Source organism: Bombina bombina, chromosome 2 (assembly GCF_027579735.1).
Source record: "Bombina bombina isolate aBomBom1 chromosome 2, aBomBom1.pri, whole genome shotgun sequence".
NCBI lineage: Eukaryota > Metazoa > Chordata > Amphibia > Anura > Bombinatoridae > Bombina > Bombina bombina.
The window spans coordinates 909,149,807-909,162,480 of record NC_069500.1 but is presented as its reverse complement, the minus strand read 5'-3'; the positions used below and the strand labels follow the sequence as shown (position 1 = coordinate 909,162,480).

The 12,674-nt window shown below is 42.2% G+C and overlaps 1 protein-coding gene across 1 annotated transcript in view; it reads right to left on the bottom strand.

Moving 5' to 3' along the window:
* CNOT6L (CCR4-NOT transcription complex subunit 6 like) overlaps positions 1–12,674 on the bottom strand; it is a 334,298-nt gene that overhangs the window by 42,522 nt on the left and 279,102 nt on the right. Inside the window, exon 7 of the mRNA XM_053703299.1 lies at positions 11,891–12,048. Coding sequence (XP_053559274.1) covers positions 11,891–12,048 — 158 coding nt within the window. The remainder of the gene's footprint in view (positions 1–11,890; positions 12,049–12,674) is intronic.

Genomic DNA, 12,674 nt, shown 5'->3' with positions numbered 1-12,674 from the left:
TTGATGAAAGAATGGACCCTGTATTAGACGGTCCTTCAGGAACAACCACCAAGGTGGAAGAAAAACATCTCCGCTAGGCCTGTATACCAGATTCTGCGAGACTATGCAGGAAATATTAAAATACTGATGCTTACTCCCATTCGATATGAGCAATGACTCGTGGAAGGAGAGCAAACTTAGGAACAGGGATGTCAGACTGAAATCCCACGGAACCGCCAGGGTATTTAACAGAGCAGCCTGCTGATCTCTTGACCTTTAACTTAATCTGGAAGCTTGCCGTACTGCCTGGAGAACATCTCCGGGAGAAGCGCCCACTCCCCAGGATGAAAAATCTGACTGCTCAAGAAGTCCGCTCCCGGTATTCACTCCTGAAATATGAATAGTGAATAAACTAATGTGAGCGTCCGCCCACCAAACAATCCACGCCAACCATGGCAAAGGAACTGCAGATTACTCCCAGGTGGTTAATGTAAAACACTGAGATGAAATTGGTCAACTAGAACCTGAAAAACCAGTTAAGACAACGAAGGCCAAGCCATCAGAGCATTGTAAACTCAACTCCAAGATGGTTATGGGAAGAGCAGACTCCTCTCAAGTCCATAATCAACCACCCAACTGGCTTGCGACTGTGGGCACTATTACTCAGGAAGGTCTCCGGGAAGCATGTGCCCCGAGACAGATGCTCCTGAGAAAAACAAGAGATTTTGGGGAATGCGGGCAATAATCCCGCTACCTCTCGTAAGCTAAGCGAGCTACCACTAATTCCCCTCTCTTATCCACAGGGAAGAATCTCATGTCGACAGATCTGAATTTATCCTCCGACACAGAGCCACAAGATCCCCGGTCCACTATCTGAACATGCATAACAGCAGACTCTCAGATGGAATCGAGCAAAGGGATGATTGTCCAATGAAAAACAACCATCAGACCAATTACCTCCATACATTGAGCCACAGAAGGGCCAAACAGAAGAGTACCAAAAGAAACAAGAGTAAAGAATCCTATTTTCTGACAAAAATATTATATAAATATAGGGAACTAAGATAGTCCCTAAGAAAACTACCCCTGTAGCTGGAACAAGGGAACTCATTTTCATATTCACTTCCAATACAAGATCTCTGTATGAGAGAGATTGCTTGATGAAAAGATGGAGCCTGAACCATTGTCGTCCAGGAAGGGCATCACAGCAATTCCCGGAAACCTGATCACTGCCAAGACAGCCCCCTCTGGGAGCCGTTGCAAGTCCAAAGGGAAGAGTCACAAGCTTAAAGTGTTTGACAAAGGCAAAACTCAGGAACTTGAAAATACACGTCCTCCAGGTTTATGGTCACCATGAACTGACCCTTTTGAACCAAATGAAGAAAGAAACCCCTGGTTTCCACCTTGAAAGGACGATAGCCTGAGAAAAAAAAATTGAGACACTTTAGATCTACCATAGGACGAAAAATTCCCTCCTTTTCGGGAAGCACTAAAAGGAATAAATAGAATTTCTAGACCCAATTCTCTTACAGGAACTGGACCTAACACTCACAGGGAAGAGGTCCCAAACGCACTTCAAAAATGTCTCACTGTTATATGGCCTGCAGATAAATTGAGGAGGAACCGGTCTCTGGGAGAAAAGGTATGAATTCTATGTAGAAAACCTGAGATACTATGTCCACAGCCTATATGGGACATCTCGTATCCATGTTTGAAGACAGAGATTTAGCCCTCCACTTGGAAACCAATCTCGGATTGGGGGCAAACTCCTTTAGGTCTATTCATCTTGTCTTGCAGTAGAAAAGACCCTTTTCCACCCGTAATATAAGAAATATTCCTGTCAAAGCAGGATCAAACAAGGTCTTACCTTTTTAGGGAAGCGCCAGAAGTTTGAACTCAGAGGAAAATCCACTAAATATAGCCACAACGCCCCGCGGGCTAGCTTAAGAACCTTAAATCTGTTCAGGATCTCCTCCAAAGGAGTCCCTACCAAATTGGAATCAAACCAGGCGTCCCACCAATAGGATGCCGCACTTGACCCAGTGGCAATACAAACTCCCATGAAAGCCTACGACTTAGTCCATTGATCCTGAAAAGAACAGCTATCCTCTCTAGGAATCTTAGTTCTCTTAACCAGAGTAGAAATGCCCTACTACTATAGGCACCGTGCGCCATGATATTTAATGGATACAGCAACAGGAAACATCCTTTAAAAGACAGGAAAAAAGTGAATCCCTGACTTCTCCCATCCTGTGAAAAATCTGTCAGCACGGTCTGGAACAGGAAAAAACTTCCACAGAGGAATCCTAGTATTTATAAAGTTAACAAGATTCTGAAGGGTTGATGACAGGGTCGCTCCAAATTAGCCAAAACCTCCTTTAACCATGCAAGGTGTTCATCTGATATTGAAGTAGTATCCTTCAGATTTAAGCTTGAAGGAATTACATTGTCCAAATCTGAGATTTTACCCTCAGAGCTACCGACACATCCTCCTCATCAGGCTTATGAGGAATGTCAACCTGTGTAGCAGTAGGTGGAACAGAAACCTTTCAATCCGAGTCTCAAATTTCCTCTTGCGTTTTCCCTGAAGAAAGGAAAAGCAGATAAAGCTGCAGATATCAAAATACCTGAGCTGCAAAATCTGCAGGCAAATACACTCGTCCAGGAGATTGAGGGGAACTGCAGGGCACTGCATGTGATGCCATAAAGGCTTGGGACGATAAAGGAGAAAGCAGTGGCATTGCCTGACCAGCATTATCCTAAAAGTAAATTTAATCAAGGCAGAGCAGACATATGTCCATAGGAGTAGAACTCTAGCTCCATGGACAAATACAGACACAAAAAAATTTTTTACAAAAATTTATATATAAAATTGTGTTATCACTTAAAATGAAATATCGTCTTAGCAAAGACAAAATTCATAGAGACAACTTCTATAATATTTAAATCAAATATAAAATATAAATTATTATCCTTTAAGAGGACACTGTCACTTTAAAAATGTAAGTCCATAATCGTTAACATACACTTGGACTAGTGTATGTCCTCAGCCCCAAAAAAACAGATGCCATGAAGTGGCAATGCCTTCACTGTATATATACCCAGGGGAGTGCTATCTTCTCTCCATCATACAACACCTCAAACACTCTTTTGCAGAAGCCAACATCGCCACTCCATTCTCTAACAGATACGGAGGCGATGTCACATGATCGGACTCAGCCACAGGCTGAAAATGGCGCCGATCTGCTCTTATTGCTAAGATGAAGGCGGAGTCACAGCCCATCCGGAGCGCAAACAGGAGACAGAGCGCTCCAATTTTCATTGGTTTCCTATCATAAACACGAATCCACAAATAGTCATATCGCTCTGACTAGGAGTGGAAGAGAAGAAATAAAACAGCCTGAGGGGTGATAGGGTTTTCGCAAAATGCATGCATCCAGAGCCAACAGAATCTTCTATGATACTGTGGCAAGAGCTACGCCATATCGCCTTTTACAGAGACCGATATAAAAATCTTAAAATACATAAGTTTGCAGCCATTTGTTGTCATTTAGACAAAAAAAATTGAGCCCTACTAAATTAATTAACCCCTTCATAATCAATAAGGGGGAAAGTCTGTCTCATCTTGTCACATTAAGTGCCCGCCTGCTGCCATAATAAATATCCTAACTAGGATATAAATTGTCCCTTAATTAATTTCTGCAGTTTATATAGTGCACAGTCTCTCATTTTCAATTAGAAGACAAAAAAGGCACTTGCCTGCATCTAGCCGTCCGGCAGGAGCATAGCCTACCTGGCATGAAAGGACGCCACTCCACACAGAGACCAGTAGAAAAAAAGAACAGAGTAAACCTACTCTGGCTTTCTGTACTAGGGCAGCAACATGTTAGGAAAACCCAGTGAAGCCCACCCCACATATTCCTAACTACTTTAAAGCTACCGCTGCCCTACTTAAGAGACTAACAGAGTACGGCTAGACCCAATCTTTAAAGGAAAGAATAGAGCAAACATACTTCAAAATAATAAAATCTTGATTGAAGTGAAATAAATCCAATCTTCTTCAGACACCAAAACTTCACCTCCTCCTTGCACCGAAGGCAAAGAGAATGACTGGGGGTTGTGGAGAAGGGATACTTAACAGCTTTGCTGTGGTGCTCTTTGCATCCTCCTGCTGGCCAGGAGTGGTATTCCCAACAGTAATTGATGAAGCCGTGGCCTCACCATATCTTAGGAAGGAAAGCTTTTTAGTATCCATTTTTTAAAAACACCGTCGTTGCACAGTTGGATGAGAGCCATCTGTAATCAAAAATTCTCCTCATCACCCTTCTAAAACCAAATATTGAACCAATGTTTTGAAAATACATTTTTGCAATACTCATGTATTAGCAAACCTTCTAGTAAAAGTTATCACTATCTAGTAAGTGCTTTTACTGTGCATGGACATGTGAACATATCTAGATTTCACAGCATATTAAAAAAAAAAAACAGAATTTATGCTTACCTGATAAATTACTTTCTCCAACGGTGTGTCCGGTCCACGGCGTCATCCTTACTTGTGGGATATTCTCCTCCCCAACAGGAAATGGCAAAGAGCCCAGCAAAGCTGGTCATATGATCCCTCCTAGGCTCCGCCTACCCCAGTCATTCGACCGACGTACAGGAGGAAATATGCATAGGAGAAATCATATGATACCGTGGTGACTGTAGTTAGAGAAAATAATTCATCAGACCTGATTAAAAAAACCAGGGCGGGCCGTGGACCGGACACACCATTGGAGAAAGTAATTTATAAGGTAAGCATAAATTCTGTTTTCTCCAACATAGGTGTGTCCGGTCCACGGCGTCATCCTTACTTGTGGGAACCAATACCAAAGCTTTAGGACACGGATGAAGGGAGGGAGCAAATCAGGTCACCTAAATGGAAGGCACCACGGCTTGCAAAACCTTTCTCCCAAAAATAGCCTCCGAAGAAGCAAAAGTATCAAATTTGTAAAATTTGTCAAAAGTGTGCAGTGAAGACCAAGTCGCTGCCTTACATATCTGGTCAACAGAAGCTTCGTTCTTGAAGGCCCATGTGGAAGCCACAGCCCTAGTGGAGTGAGCTGTGATTCTTTCAGGAGGCTGCCGTCCGGCAGTCTCATAAGCCAAACGGATAATGCTTTTAAGCCAAAAAGAAAGAGAGGTAGAAGTTGCTTTTTGACCTCTCCTTTTACCAGAATAAACAACAAACAAAGAAGAAGTTTGTCTGAAATCTTTAGTGGCCTCTAAATAGAATTTTAGAGCACGGACTACGTCCAAATTGTGTAACAAACGTTCCTTCTTTGAAACTGGATTCGGGCACAAAGAAGGTACAACTATCTCCTGGTTAATATTCTTGTTGGAAACAACTTTCGGAAGAAAACCAGGCTTAGTACGCAAAACCACCTTATCTGCATGGAACACCAGATAGGGTGGAGAACACTGCAGAGCAGATAACTCTGAAACTCTTCTAGCAGAAGAAATTGCAACCAAAAACAAAACTTTCCAAGATAATAACTTAATATCTACGGAATGTAAGGGTTCAAACGGAACCCCTTGAAGAACTGAAAGAACTAGATTGAGACTCCAGGGAGGAGTCAAAGGTCTGTAAACAGGCTTGATTCTAACCAGAGCCTGAACAAACGCCTGAACGTCTGGTACAGCTGCCAGCCTTTTGTGAAGTAAAACAGATAACGCAGAAATCTGTCCCTTCAGAGAACTTGCAGATAATCCCTTCTCCAAACCCTCTTGTAGAAAGGATAAAATCCTAGGAATTTTTATCTTGTTCCATGGGAATCCTTTAGATTCACACCAATAGATATATTTTTTCCATATCTTATGGTAAATCTTTCTAGTTACAGGCTTTCTAGCCTGAATAAGAGTATCTATTACAGAATCTGAAAACCCACGCTTTGATAAAATCAAGCGTTCAATCTCCAAGCAGTCAGTTGGAGAGAAACCAGATTCGGATGTTCGAATGGACCTTGAACAAGAAGGTCCTGTCTCAAAGGTAGCTTCCATGGTGGAGCCGATGACATATTCACCAGGTCTGCATACCAAGTCCTGCGTGGCCACGCAGGAGCTATCAAGATCACCGAAGCCCTCTCCTGGTTGATCCTGGCTACCAGCCTGGGAATGAGAGGAAACGGTGGGAAAACATAAGCTAGGTTGAAGGTCCAAGGTGCTACTAGTGCATCTACTAGAGTCGCCTTGGGATCCCTGGATCTGGACCCGTAACAAGGAACCTTGAAGTTCTGGCGAGACGCCATCAGATCCATGTCTGGAATGCCCCATAATTGAGTTATTTGGGCAAAGATTTCCGGGTGGAGTTCCCACTCCCCCGGATGGAATGTCTGACGACTCAGAAAATCCGCTTCCCAATTTTCCACTCCTGGGATGTGGATTGCAGACAAGTGGCAGGAGTGATCCTCCGCCCATTGAATTATCTTGGTCACTTCCTCCATCGCCAGGGAACTCCTTGTTCCCCCCTGATGGTTGATATAAGCAACTGTCGTCATGTTGTCTGATTGAAACCTTATGAATTTGGCCTTTGCTAGATGAGGCCAAGCTTTGAGAGCATTGAATATCGCTCTCAGTTCCAGAATGTTTATTGGGAGAAGAGATTCTTCCCGAGACCATAGACCCTGAGCTTTCAGGGGTTCCCAGACCGCGCCCCAGCCCACCAGACTGGCGTCGGTCGTGACAATGACCCACTCTGGTCTGCGGAAGCTCATTCCCTGTGACAGATTGTCCAGGATTAGCCACCAACGGAGTGAATCTCTGGTCCTTTGATCTACTTGAATCGTCGGAGACAAGTCTGTATAATCCCCATTCCACTGTCTGAGCATGCACAGTTGTAATGGTCTTAGATGAATTTGTGTAAAAGGAACTATGTCCATTGCTGCAACCATCAATCCTATTACTTCCATGCACTGCGCTATGGAAGGACGAAGAACAGAATGAAGAACTTGACAAGAGCTTAGAAGTTTTGATTTTCTGACCTCTGTCAGAAAAATTCTCATTTCTAAGGAGTCTATTATTGTTCCCAAGAAGGGAACTCTTGTTGACGGGGAAAGAGAACTTTTTTCTATGTTTACTTTCCATCCGTGAGATCTGAGAAAGGCTAGGACGATGTCCGTATGAGCCTTTGCCTTTGACAGAGACGACGCTTGAATCAGGATGTCGTCCAAGTACGGTACTACTGCAATGCCCCTTGGTCTTAGAACCGCTAGAAGGGACCCTAGTACCTTTGTGAAAATTCTCGGAGCAGTGGCTAACCCGAATGGAAGTGCCACAAACTGGTAATGCTTGTCCAGAAAAGCGAACCTTAGGAACTGATGATGTTCCTTGTGGATGGGAATATGGAGGTACGCATCCTTTAAATCCACCGTGGTCATGAACTGACCTTCCTGGATGGTAGGAAGGATCGTTCGAATGGTTTCCATTTTGAACGATGGGACCCTGAGAAATTTGTTTAGGATCTTGAGATCTAGAATTGGTCTGAACGTTCCCTCTTTTTTGGGAACTATGAACAGGTTGGTGTAAAACCCCATCCCTTGTTCTCTTATTGGAACTGGATGAATTACTCCCATCCTTAACAGGTCTTCTACACAATGTAAGAATGCCTGTCTTTTTATTTGGTTTGAAGATAATTGAGACCTGTGGAACCTTCCCCTTGGGGGTAGTTCCTTGAATTCCAGGAGATAACCTTGAGAAACTATTTCTAGTGCCCAAGGATCCTGAACATCTCTTGCCCAGGCCTGAGCAAAGAGAGAAAGTCTGCCCCCCACCAGATCCGGTCCCGGATCGGGGGCCATCCCTTCATGCTGTTTTGGTAGCAGTGGCAGGCTTCTTGGCCTGCTTACCCTTGTTCCAGCCTTGCATCGGTCTCCAGGCTGGTTTGGGTTGAGAAGTATTACCCTCTTGCTTAGAGGATGTAGAAGTAGAGGCTGGTCCGTTTCTGCGAAAGGGACGAAAATTAGGCTTATTTCTAGCCTTAAAAGACCTATCCTGAGGAAGGGCGTGGCCCTTTCCTCCGGTGATGTCTGAAATAATCTCTTTCAAATCGGGCCCAAACAGTGTTTTGCCCTTGAAAGGGATGTTAAGTAATTTTGTCTTGGAAGACACATCCGCTGACCAAGACTTCAGCCAGAGCGCTCTGCGCGCCACGATAGCAAACCCTGAATTTTTCGCCGCTAATCTCGCTAATTGCAAAGCGGCATCTAGAATTAAAGAGTTAGCCAATTTAAGTGCATGAACTCTGCCCATAATCTCCTCATACGAAGATTCTTTATCGAGCGACTTTTCTAGTTCTTCGAACCAGAAACACGCTGCCGTAGTGACAGGAACAATGCATGAAATTGGTTGAAGAAGGTAACCTTGCTGAACAAACTTTTTTTTAAGCAAACCCTCTAATTTTTTATCCATAGGATCTTTAAAAGCACAACTATCTTCTATGGGAATAGTAGTGCGTTTGTTTAGAGTAGAGACCGCCCCCTCGACCTTAGGGACTGTCTGCCATAAGTCCTTTCTGGGGTCGACTATAGGAAATAATTTCTTAAATATAGGGGGAGGCACAAAAGGTATGCCGGGCCTTTCCCATTCCTTGTTTAATATATCCGCCACCCGCTTGGGTATAGGAAAAACATCGGGGGGCACCGGAACCTCTAGGAACTTATCCATCTTACATAATTTCTCTGGAATGACCAAATTGTCACAATCATCCAGAGTAGATAATACCTCCTTAAGCAGTGCGCGGAGATGTTTTAATTTAAATTTAAATGTTACAACATCAGGTTCAGCTTGTTGAGAAATTTTCCCTGAATCTGAAATTTCTCCCTCAGACAAAACCTCCCTCCTGGCCCCTTCAGATTGGTGTGAGGGTATGTCAGAAGCGTCATCATCAGCGACCTCTTGCTCTTCAGTGTTTAAAACAGAGCAATCGCGCTTTCTTTGATAAGTAGGCATTTTAGATAAAATATTTGCAATAGAATTATCCATAACAGCCGTTAATTGTTGCATAGTAATAAGTATTGGCGCACTAGATGTACTAGGGGCCTCTTGTGTGGGCAAAAACTGGTGTAGACACAGAAGGGGGTGATGCAGTACCATGCTTACTCCCCTCATCTGAAGAATCATCTTGGGCACTATTATTATCTGTGGCATCATTGTCCCTACTTTTTTGGACACCATGTCACAATTATCACATATATTTAAATGGGGAGACACATTGGCTTTCATACATATAGAACATCGTTTATCTGATGGTTCAGACATGTTAAACAGGCTTAAACTTGTCAACAAAGCACAAAAAACGTTTTAAAATAAAACCGTTACTGTCACTTTAAATTTTAAACAGAACACACTTTATTACTGAATATGCGAAAAAGTATGAAGCAATTGTTCAAAATTCACCAAAATTTCACCAGTGTCTTAAAGCCTTAAAAGTATTGCACACCAAATTTGAAAGCTTTAACCCTTAAAATAACGGAACCGGAGCCGTTTTTACATTTAACCCCTATACAGTCCCAGGAATCTGCTTTGCTGAGACCCAACCAAGCCCAGAGGGGAATACGATACCAAATGACGCCTTCTGTAAGCTTTTTCAGTGTATCTTAGCTCCTCACACATGCATCTGCATGCCTTGCCTTCCAAAAACAACTGCGCATTAGTGGCGCGAAAATGAGGCTCTGCCTATGACTAGAGAAAGGCCCCAATCTGAAAAAGGTGTTCATACAGTGCCTGCCGTTTTTTAACAACAATCCCCAAGATTATAATAATTATAAAGCGCTATAATCTGTCAAATATGCTTAGCAAGTAATCGTTTTAGCCCAGAAAAATGTCTACCAGTTTTTTAAGCCCTTATAAAGCCTTTATTCTTTTACTTAATCTAAGAAAATGGCTTACCGGTCCCCATAGGGAAAATGACAGCCTTCCAGCATTACCAAGTCGTGTTAGAAATGTGGCCATCATACCTCAGGCAGAAAAGTCTGCCAACTGCTTCCCCCAACTGAAGTTACTTCATCTCAACAGTCCTGTGTGGAAACAGCAATCGATTTTAGTAACGTTTGCTAAAATCATCTTCCTCTCACAAACAGAAATCTTCTTCTCTTTTCTGTTTCAGAGTAAATAGTACATACCAGCACTATTTTAAAATAACAAACACTTGATTGAAGAATAAAAACTACATTTAAACACCAAAAAACTCTAAGCCATCTCCGTGGAGATATTGCCTGTGCAACGGCAAAGAGAATGACTGGGGTAGGCGGAGCCTAGGAGGGATCATATGACCAGCTTTGCTGGGCTCTTTGCCATTTCCTGTTGGGGAGGAGAATATCCCACAAGTAAGGATGACGCCGTGGACCGGACACACCTATGTTGGAGAAAAGTTAGTTGGTGGTGGCTTCTATACTGTAAATTGGGTCATCTATAAGATCAAATGCATCACTGTTTTTCTGAGTTCACAGTTTAAATGTTCCGTAGTATAGGGTAATTATGTAGATATGCTCCACATGCCCATGCATAATAAAAGCTCCAGCTACATCAGTGATATTTTTTCCTAGAAGCATTTTTGCCATACAAGTAAATTGCAAAAATTGTTTCTATTCAAAAATGGAGTGTATTTTACTTTGGACTGGAATATTCCTTTAAAAAGGGACAGCGTACACCAATTTTCATTAAAACTGCATGTAATACACACTACTATAAAGAATAGGCACAGATATTGATCTAAAAATTCAGTATAAAACTTTTTAAAAGCTTAGAAGCTCCCAGTTTAGCACTTTTGATGAAGTTAAGTTGGGACACACGCAGTATATGAAAAGACTTATTACACAAACAGGAGCAAGCAATACAAAATATTTATGCGAAGAAAAAACTAGTGTACAGTATTCCGTTTAACGGGTAGCCCTGGTGAAGTAAGTATAGTAAATAACCATATCTAACTTAAGGGGACAGTAAAGCAAAAATGAAACGTCCCTAATTAAGATATAGAAAGCAACTTTAATCAACTTTCCATTTTACTTTAATTTCTTTCATTCTCTTGGTATCTTTTGCTGAAAACCATACCTAGGTATGCGATTAAGTGGGAAAGCATTACTGGAAGCAAGAAGTTGATTTGTGGCTGCACATGTGCCTCTTTTAATTGGTTCATCAGATGTGTTCAGATATCTCCCAGTAGTGCCTTGCTGCCCCTTCAACAACGATACTAAGATAATGAAGCAAACGGGATGACAGAAAAAAATTGAAACCGGTTGAAAAAAATTGAAACCTGTTTAACCCTTTGAGTGCTAAGCACTTTTTCACCTGGGTGCTAAGCAAATTTGAGGGTTTGGGTTTTTTTTAAATATTTTTTTTTTCTTTTCCGATCCAAGACTTATACTGTTGGAAAGGTTAGGCGATTACCTTTCACAGTAGGTCTTGGGAGTCTGTAGCTGTTTAGATGTCTGAGATACAGGCTTCTAAGCAGCATGCCCCCTTACCCTATTCTTGTCGTATTTTGTTAATAAAGTTGCGCGGTGACGTCATGTCAATGCGCGTGACGTAACCACGTAAAACGCGATGCCTGTCACTATACAGGCCCGATCGCCGGGGTAGGAGCAGGTGGGAGCCCCCAGATCTCCCTCAAGGAGGGAGACTGCTAGAGACGGCTCAGCCGTCGTTAGCACCTGAGTGGGAAACTCTGCGATGGCTCAGAGCCGTCGTTAGCACTGAAAGGGTTAAAATTGAAACCCGTTTAAAATTGAATACTCTGTCTTAATCGTGAAAGAAAGTTTGGGTTTCATGTCACTTTAATGCTGCCTGGATTTCTTTAAGCAAATATTAAATTCATAAACATGGTGACTGCCTATAAATGAAACCAAGGAGAATGAGAACTCTCAGCTTCCATATTTACCTGAAGACTTATGATATCTGCATCACAGCTGACTATCTCTTCCATGATACCTTTCTTTCTGAAGTCCCAGCTTAGTGCCCATGACGGACAGTAACCATATAGCTGCCGAGTAGCATATTTATCACAAAGCACATTGTAGCACATTACTGTGAATGAAACTGAAAGAGAAACAGAGTTAAAAATCCCATAAATAAAACATCTGTTTAATATTTATTAAAAGCACTGCTAAAGTGACAGTAAATCCTAGTGTTTGTGAAACGCTAGGATTTACCAGTGGAACAAATAAAAGGGGACTTTCAGTCATGAAGAATAAAATACTTCATGCTGAAAGTTCCTTTATTTGTCTGAAGCGTTTGCAGCACTAAGCGCCTCAGGCAGCCCACGGCAGAATGCTATTTTGCTTTGAGGTGATCTTGGCCAATAGGGTGCTAGCTATCCGGCATGGTGCCAGCTGGCATGAACAGCTATTTGCTAAGGGTGGAAACGTTACCTCAAAGCAAAAATAGGGTTTTGCAGTGGGCTGCCTGAGGAGCTCAGTGCGGCGAAATGTTTGACAAATAAAGGAACTTTCAGCATGAAGTATTTTATACTTCATGACTGAAAGTCCCCATTATTTGATACACTGGTAAATCCTAATGTTTTACAACGCTAGTATTTACTATCACTTTAAGTTTGACATATTTCAACAGTTTATATTAACAGCAAATACATTTAACTTGACGTTTGTCTTCATAATACCATTTTTAATGTGTTTAATGATAGCTTTCATATGCATGATAGAAAA